This window comes from Morone saxatilis, unplaced genomic scaffold, assembly GCF_004916995.1.
Source record: "Morone saxatilis isolate NCDOM2014 unplaced genomic scaffold, NCSU_SB_2.0 Contig15, whole genome shotgun sequence".
NCBI lineage: Eukaryota > Metazoa > Chordata > Actinopteri > Moronidae > Morone > Morone saxatilis.
This window is the reverse complement of record NW_023339707.1, coordinates 13,124,040-13,132,581: the sequence shown is the minus strand read 5'-3', so window position 1 is coordinate 13,132,581 and position 8,542 is coordinate 13,124,040. Positions and strand designations below refer to the sequence as shown.

At 46.0% G+C, this 8,542-nt stretch overlaps 1 protein-coding gene across 4 annotated transcripts in view; it reads left to right on the top strand.

The window, feature by feature from the left end:
• The window catches only part of kmt2d (lysine (K)-specific methyltransferase 2D), a 31,360-nt gene that overhangs the window by 10,386 nt on the left and 12,432 nt on the right, over positions 1 to 8,542 (top strand). For all 4 annotated transcript variants that reach the window (XM_035656890.1, XM_035656886.1, XM_035656889.1 and 1 more), the window contains exons 23-36: positions 346 to 467; positions 550 to 685; positions 788 to 874; positions 958 to 1,035; positions 1,149 to 1,307; positions 1,419 to 1,488; positions 1,663 to 1,901; positions 2,042 to 2,115; positions 2,314 to 2,364; positions 2,473 to 4,101; positions 4,186 to 4,356; positions 4,858 to 4,997; positions 5,346 to 7,123; positions 7,214 to 7,337. In XM_035656890.1, the coding sequence (XP_035512783.1) occupies positions 346 to 467; positions 550 to 685; positions 788 to 874; positions 958 to 1,035; positions 1,149 to 1,307; positions 1,419 to 1,488; positions 1,663 to 1,901; positions 2,042 to 2,115; positions 2,314 to 2,364; positions 2,473 to 4,101; positions 4,186 to 4,356; positions 4,858 to 4,997; positions 5,346 to 7,123; positions 7,214 to 7,337 (4,858 nt within the window). The remainder of the gene's footprint in view (positions 1 to 345; positions 468 to 549; positions 686 to 787; positions 875 to 957; positions 1,036 to 1,148; positions 1,308 to 1,418; positions 1,489 to 1,662; positions 1,902 to 2,041; positions 2,116 to 2,313; positions 2,365 to 2,472; positions 4,102 to 4,185; positions 4,357 to 4,857; positions 4,998 to 5,345; positions 7,124 to 7,213; positions 7,338 to 8,542) is intronic.

The window sequence follows — 8,542 nt, the reverse complement described above, 5'->3', positions numbered from 1 at the left end:
TAATTTCCCTTCGGGGATAAATAATCTATCTAATATTTATAATAAAATAATGACATAATTATCATGAATTTGGTCTCAGAAAGAAATACTTACAAATGGTGTGGGCATTCAGCTCTTTACTAAAGACATTTTTTAAATATCAGATTGAGACTCCTCATTCTTTTGAATAAGGCCATTACATCGACTCAGTGAGACTACTAACGTTTTTTTAACGTGACTGTTTTTGGTCTGAACACCCTTCCATTATTATCATCCTTCCATTACTAGTGGCGGTGTAAGCGCAGTTGTGTTTTGTGAATATGGTAAGTTTTGGAAATCAAATTTCATGATTACATATATGTGTAGGACCCCACCCTGACACAGATAACATAATGGATCCTAAACCAGTGGAGGGCGAAGAACAGGCCAAGAAACGTCGGGGCCGGAAGAAGAGCAAACTTGAGGACATGTTTCCAACTTATCTTCAGGTTTGTAGTCTCTCTATGTCCGAGATATCCAATGATATATATGAATGATACTCATACACTAAATGTTTGTAATTCTTTGCAGGAGGCTTTCTTTGGGAAGACACTAATAGACTTGAGTAAGAAAGCTGTGATGATACCACCAGGGCAGAGGCCAGGCGCATGCCTTGTCCGACCTTCATTACCAGCACCATCAGGACTTAAAACTACTGCCCCAGAGAGTAAGAACACTAACTTAACCTGTGACACATGAAAATTATTTGTGACACTGGATGTGAAAAAGGTCAGTACACAGTGTGTGACCTTTTTGCTTTTTTCACTAGCTGAGGCCAAGGATCGTGTGGTGAAAGATGATTTTCCTCTCAAGCAAGAGGGCAGTGAGGCCCCCCAGGCTCAGGGAGAAGGTGCAGGTAAGTGCCTGTTTGGACACTGATACTACTGGTTTATTGTTATGGTCTTAAGTTAATTGTTTGTTTAAAATTACACATTTAAGGAGTTTCTGCACCATCCTCATCGCTGAAGGACCAGGCATCAACTGATCCTCATGACTCTGATGCAGAAAAAAGTGAAGGTACTTCCTTGAGAGGATACTTTGGTATCTACAGTATGCAACATTAACTTCAGGAAATATCTAATATCTAATGTTAACATCATGCCTTACATAATGTTTTTCTGTAATGACAGGTCTTCCACAAGGGGTGGAGAGTCAGGACTCCGAGCAGTTCTTCAGGAAGGTTCTGGGAGTGTCAGATGGCTCGTCTTTGGGCGGCATGAAGCCCATCTTGGAGGGCAGTAAGGGAGAACTCAATCGTAGCACTCTGCCACAGAGAGCTCTCCTCTCAGGTGTGTACAGGGGGTGCCTGCAGATGAACTCATGATATCATTAAAACCTTTTTGAAGTTCAGAACCATATTTGTTGTACGATTGAGGACATGCATAACAAATGTCTTGCAGGGTCCCTGCCCTCAGCTGGAATGATGGACGCCTTTCCCGGCCTCTCTCAGTCACCGTTCTTTGACATGCGGTAGGTCCAATATTGAATTACCTAATGCGTTTTATTTTCCAACAATCTATCATGTGTGGAAAATCACAATGTAAAAGCAGATGTCATTTTGTTTTGTCCAATTTAAAATAGACTTTTATTGCTGTTGTTGACACACGCCCTTTATTTAAGACAACACTCTCATTTGATGTGCAGGGACCGAGGAGGACTGTTCAGTCCAGATGGGGGTGAGGAGAGCCCCGGGGCCACTCCCTCTACCCCAGCAACCCCCTCCTCCCCACCAACCCCCACTGAGGCAGAAGGTGATGGGCTGTCCTACAACCAGCGTAGTCTCCAGCGCTGGGAGAAAGATGAGGAGCTGGGAGAACTGTCAACCATTTCCCCAGTTCTTTATGCCAATACCAACTTTCCCAAACTCAAACAGGACTACCCTGGTGAGTGTGGAAGAAATAGTATACCAGAATGTACAGCCTATTAGACAACATTATACAAACATTGTATAATCAGTCTTTGTTAAACTAAGGTTTATATTACTTTTAGATATTGATATTGTCAAACATTTCTCTTTTTACAGACTGGGCTAGTCGCTGTAAGCAAATCATGAAGATCTGGAGGAAGGTGTCAGCTGCTGACAAGGTTCCATATCTGGTATGTTCTGTTTTATTTTTTAAATAAATATAAATTTATATAGACGTAACAATCTTCCTGCAGTTTCTAAAATGTAGTCAATGATACCCTGATTCTTGTTATTGAATGTTTAATCATATGACCATATGGAAAGAATTACCAAAGACAGAAATATAGGAAAGTGTGTTTAATTATTTCCTTTAATATTTCTTTCTGTAGCAAAAGGCCAAAGATAACCGAGCAGCTCAGAGGATCAACAAGGCACAGAAGGTGAGTTTAAGCATAGGCATCCTTTTGTATTGTGAAGGTGAACAAAGGTTGTGTATGTTTCATTTGAGTCTTGTTGCAGATTGTAAATGTTTCCTCCTCTTCTCACAGCAGGCAGAGAGTCAAGTGTGCAGGCCAATCAAGACAGAGCCAGGGCGTGTGAAGGGAGAGCGGCCCAGTTTACACCTCCAGATCCCTCCACCTTCAGGCTCTACGTCTATCTCTTCCCAGCCCAGCTCTGCAGAAAGCCCCTTTCCCTTCCCACCAGATTCAGGATCATCCTCTGTCTTTTTCTCAGACGGACCTGTTAAGACCCCAGGGTCAGCTGAAATCCGGACAGATCCCTTGGCCAAGTTTCCTCCTCAGTCACCCCATTCTCACTCCCATCCAACTACACCCTTCTCCCACACTGGGGCCAGCCCCTTGCAGGCCTCTTCCTCAGGTTATTCCGCTTCCGGCCCACAGGGTCCTCCTCAGGGACGGCCAGCCAGTCTAGGCCCCTTTGACATGCAACCAGGAACTCCTGGAACCCCCAGACGGGCTCAGCAGGTTGACCCCTACTTCAGATCACAGCTGCAGCAGCAACAGGGTCATCTACCACAATCACAGCAAGGCTCTCAGGAGTCCCTAGGACATCCAGAAAGTCCTCACTCAAGAGGTGCTGGGCTTGGGGAGTCACCCATCTTCTCACCACCCCACAATACCCACTATGGCGACCCTTTCAGAAACCAGCAAGGGATGGGACGGCTAGAATATGGTTCATCCCCATCACCCTCTGCAGTCGCTTCCTCACCTGCAAGCACAGGGCAGTACAGGGCTGATATGAGTGCACCTTCTCCGCGCTCCTCTGCAGTTGGAAGACCTGACCTATCCACTGGCTCCCCTGCTGGAATGCTGGAGACTGGTGATGGTTTATTCAAGGCACCTATGACGCCAAGAATGCACCAAGGGGAGGGTGGAACACTTCATCCTGGAGCTTCTCCTGGCCACCCTTCAGAAGGCTACAGGCAGTCTCCCTCCCACCCTTTCTCTGACCCCCACACTCAGCAACCGCTAACTCCAAGACCGCAGTCAGGCGACAATTGTTCTCTTGGACCTCAGAGGCACCCTGTAGGTCAACAGGAACTATGCCCAAGAGTTCCCTCCAGCCCACAGTCCCAGGGCAGCTCTCCCCACACTCCTGGTGGCCTCTCGAATGATGCTTACTCTGTCCAGTCTCCTGCTACCCCTCGTTTCCAATCCCCAGACCCTTGTTCTCAGCCACCTTCAAGGCCACAATCTAGAGACCCTTTTGCTACTATCCACAAACCTCCTCGCCCCTCCTCTGTCGCCCCAGAGGGAACTGCAAGTTACAAAGGCTCACCTCATCCTAACCAGCCACCTCCACCCCATCCCACCAACAGTTCAGCAGGGGATCCTCTCTCTGGTAAACCGTCAGCACCTCCTAATTTTTGCCGTAGCCCAAGCACGGGAGGCTTCCAAATAACCCAACAGCAGAGTCAGATGTTACAGGGTCAGCTTCAGCAACCACAGCCACAAACTCAGCAGACTATGGGAGCAGACGGCTTCGGTTCCAGAGTGCCACCTCCTTCTGGATCTCAAGAACTATCCGCTGTCCGCCCTCCCGATGGACCTCATCAGCCAGCTTTACCAAGTGCTCAAGAAATGCCTGACATTTCAGCAGTGCAGGACCCCGCATTAGTAGGGCTTAGCCCCTCTGAGCTGGAGAAGCACCGACAGGTATAAAAAGTATCAGCTAGTGAACAGTAATTTTATGCACCTCCTAGTTGTTTTGCTAATGGTTTTGCTTGTTGTGTTTTTTAGCGCCAGAAACTGAGGGAATTCTTAATCAGACAACAAATGCAGAGAAATTCCATTAGACAAGAGAAGGAGGCTGCTGCTGCTGCTGGCAGTGCATCCCCTGGCTGGTCTGGAGGAGAGATGGGAACCTTTCAACAAGACAAGGCCCACAGAGCTCCACCACCTTATCCACAGGTACACACACACCTTGAGCAATATGCCACAAATCTTACAAATGTAAAATCTTGACAACAGTGTGATTTAGAAATTAGAACGATGCCTTTGGATACAATCCCAGCACGTACCTGCTCTGCTGAAGAGTTGTTGATAAAAAAAAATGAAATACTGTTACAGATGCACGATTTTATAGACGAGGCTGTACTTTGGTCTCTCTGTTGACTGGTGCAATCTAAATCACAAAGTGAGCAAGAGCGGCTGTGGCACAGCAGGTTTGGTGGTTCCCAGCTCCTCCCGTCCACACGCTGAAGTGTCCTTGGGCAAGACATTGAATCCGAAATTGCTCCTCATGGTCAGAAAAGCCTTGCATGGTAGCTGCCTTGTTTGTGTGTGTGAATGATTGATTGAAGAATTGTAGAGTTTTGGATGGACGCTTTGTATAAATTCAACCATTTACAATTTATTAGAAATTAAGGGAATATTACATTTACCTCTTTTTGCTATTATTGCTCTCTTTAGGATCGTGTTGCTGTAACTACTGCTGGAGCCCAGGCTTCTGTGGCAGGCAAGATGCCCATGGCTGTTGGAGGCATGGAGGACAAGCTCATTCGCCCACCACCTACAGGAACCCCTGCCATCATGGATCCTAGTGCACTAAGGTAAGTACCTCATTGAAGTAGATTCACATTTGGTGTGAAATAACAAGACTTGATTCCCGTTCCACAATTACAAATTTACCGCAGTTTCAATAGTGCTAACACAAGAAATTTCAGCATTAGTCATTTTGGTTGTTGTCTCTAGCTGCATACATATGGAAAAATAAAACATTTTGCAATTGTAATATTATTGGAGCTGATTTGGGAATGAGCCCAGGTGCACACATTGGTCACAGAAATAATTGGCACCCTAAATTAGTCCCACCCCTTATATCTTCAAAATTTGGTAGTACAACAAACATTGTTTCAATTGAAATATATATATTTTTTGTGTGTGTCTCTATCCTTCAGGCAACCAGGGCCCACCAGACCTCAGGGCATGTTTGCCCGTCCACCATTCCCTCCTCAGTGGCAGGGCCAGGCTCCAGGTCCAAGGAGGTTCCCCCAGCCTGGCATGGAGGCTATGGGCATAAGGCACAATCTCAACCCTGCTGTCAACATTCAGGGTATGGAAGGAATGGGGAATCCTCACACCATGATACCAGGACATGGAGGAGAAACCATGCAGCCAATGGGTCAAGGACCCCCACCTCAGTTTATTGAATTGAGACACAACTCACAGAGGCTACCCATGCGACCCCAGTTTATGCCCCGTGGTCCCCAGCCCAGGACACGTCTCTTTATCCCACAGCAAGAGATGGCAGCACCTTATGTTCAGCAACATCCCATTGCTCAAGCTGGTGGTATTCAAACAGATGGGAGCAGCGACTCGCAGCTGGGGTTACAGCAGGGCGGACTGTCAGTTTTACTGCCTCAGCAGTCTACTGGCCCAGTAACGCAACAGCCCCACCTGCAGACCCAGGCAGCTACTTCCAGTCCAAACATTCCTAGCACTGAGCAGCATCAACTTCAACTTCAACAACGAAACGTAGTCGCAGGGCCACAGCCTGCCACTGTAGAAAACAACGAAGAACTACCAGAGCCTGACCTTGAGGGGCTTGGGGATGCCCCAGGGGATGGAGGTGTCGAGGATGAGGATGATTTGGCTTTAGACTTGGATCCTGACAAAGGAGATGATGACTTGGGCAATCTGGACAACCTTGAAACCAATGATCCACATTTAGATGACTTGCTTAACAGTGATGAGTTTGACCTGCTGGCTTACACTGACCCGGAACTTGACCAAGGAGACCCTAAAGATGTCTTCTCAGACCAGCTGCGGTTGGTGGAGGCAGAAAGTGAAGCACCTTCATCTTCCTCTGGATCAGTGCTTGTTAAAGTGGAAACCAAGGTGGAGCCAGGGCAGAAGTCAACAACCCCTGGAACTGCAGGGGGGTCTGCTAACCAACTGCCACCCTCTGCAGAAGCTGCCGATATCTCCAAGGTCAAAGTGGAGGACAGGGGTCTGACCCCTCAGCTGCAGCCAGGACAGACTGTGGTGAAAGATGAAATAGGAGAGGCTGTGTCAATGCTTCTTGGTGGGACCACACCGTCAGCCAAGGTGGCACAACCAGAAAACCAGTCAGCTTCACTAAGTTCTGTTCGATTAGGAGGACTTCCTTACCCACTGCCAGGCCAAGCTGATCCATTGCCTTTTCCCCCAACTTCTGCACACGCAGATATTGGTGATGATCCACTGGGGCTGCCTGATGTAGGGGGGCAGCACTCCCCTGCTGTAGATTTGGCAAAGGTAGAGAGCTCTTTAGATGGGGAACTCCCTCTTTTAATACAGGATCTGCTGGAGCATGAGAAGAAGGAACAACAAAAGCAGCAACAGCAGCAACAGCTCAGTTCCCTCCACCCGGGAGGCATGCCGCCTCATTTTCCTGGCCTCTCAAGTCAACAGCCGACCCCACAGGCGCCTGGGCAGATAATGCTGCCACACCATCATCGTCCGCCACCCCAAGGAATGATGGCTCAGCCTGGGATGGTACCCCGTCCTCCACACATGTTACAACAGCAGCAGCAGCAGCAGCAAAGGCTTATGGGAACTGGAATGCCACCTCACATGGCCATGGCCCAGCAGCAGGCCATGATGAGGATGGGGCAGCCAGGTCTCAGTCATCCACAACAACCGCAACCGGTGGTCAAACAGTCACCTCTGGCCAACAATTTCTTCCCAGATAAAGGTAAGCACTTTGGAATGTCAATGTCGTTACTCCATGTAATGTTCTTTTCATACTATATAAGCATGTTATGCCTTATTCCTTTTATTGCAGATTTAGACAAATTTGCAACTGATGACATCATGGATCCCATTGCCAAGGCAAAGATGGTGGCACTCAAGGGCATCAAGAAAGTGTTGGCCCAGGATCCAATGGTTGTTCCCCCTGGCATTAACAGGTACTTTTTATTTTTTATATTTTTTTTTTGTTCGTTTTAATAGCTATATAAAAACCTTCATCTGTAGACACATCATCATTATCTTAATCATCTTAATTAATCTTAATGTGTCTTAATTAGCAGCTTTTGGCATGTATCTGTAGACATTAATATCAAAAATGAAATGCCCAAACACAGAAAATGACTTTAACCATTTATTGAAAATAAGTGAACAGTAACAAAACTGAACAGTGGCTTCTCAAGGTAAAACTCAGTCACTATATCCTACCTGCAAGCATTTGATTTTTCTGGGCTTGATGGTAACTGTCAGTCACTCATTACCTTATTATCTAGTTTTAGGAGGTTCGGCTGTGTTTTTTCCAACTGTTAGGATGTGAGAATGACCTGTTTGGAAGCTAATATTAGGAGTAGCGAGAATAATCACTGCTCAATTACATTGACATAACAAAAGAACAGTTAGCATATGTAGGTCTTAATGACATGCAATTAAGTCAACATTACATAATAGCCATAAAACTTACTGCCTTTCGTACTTAACTTCCAGACTGTAGTCTCTGTCTCGTAGACTTTCCTGGGCCTTGAGAAGCTGTATCATTTATTAACTTACACACTGTACCCTGTATTTTACATGTACTGCCAGATTGAGCGGATGTACTGCTAAGCTTTCCTGCTGGACACTCATTTTTTATTTTCTCCTCTGCGCTATTCCTCATACTGCCAAGATGTTTAATGCTGATTCTGTTTAGTAGTATGCAGGTCACAAAATTAGCACCATTACCAGCCAAATGCTGGTAAATTTTCTTTCTCACTAGCCAAAAAAGACCCCAATGGTAATCGATTGAATGGATGGCAAAATATGACCAATCACTAACCATTTGGCTAGTGGACCAAAAAAAAAAAAAGGTAGTCAGTTCAGTCTTTTGCTGGTTCAAGCTGTTATGTTCAGATCAATACAAAACAAGGCCCATACAAGCACTGTTTTAATAACCCAGCAGTCACTTATTTGTGACAGTTATATTATGATTGACTCTGTGGTCTTGGCTGTGAACAAAGAATCTACTGTGTATCATGGCTAAGCTGACAACAGCCCACTCAGTCACCAGTAGTCTGCTAAAAGCTACTGACAATGGTGATTCATTATAGCCAGGTCAAGTTGAAGATTAGGTGTTAGATTTGTTCCTATAGCTACTAAAAACATCTTCTAT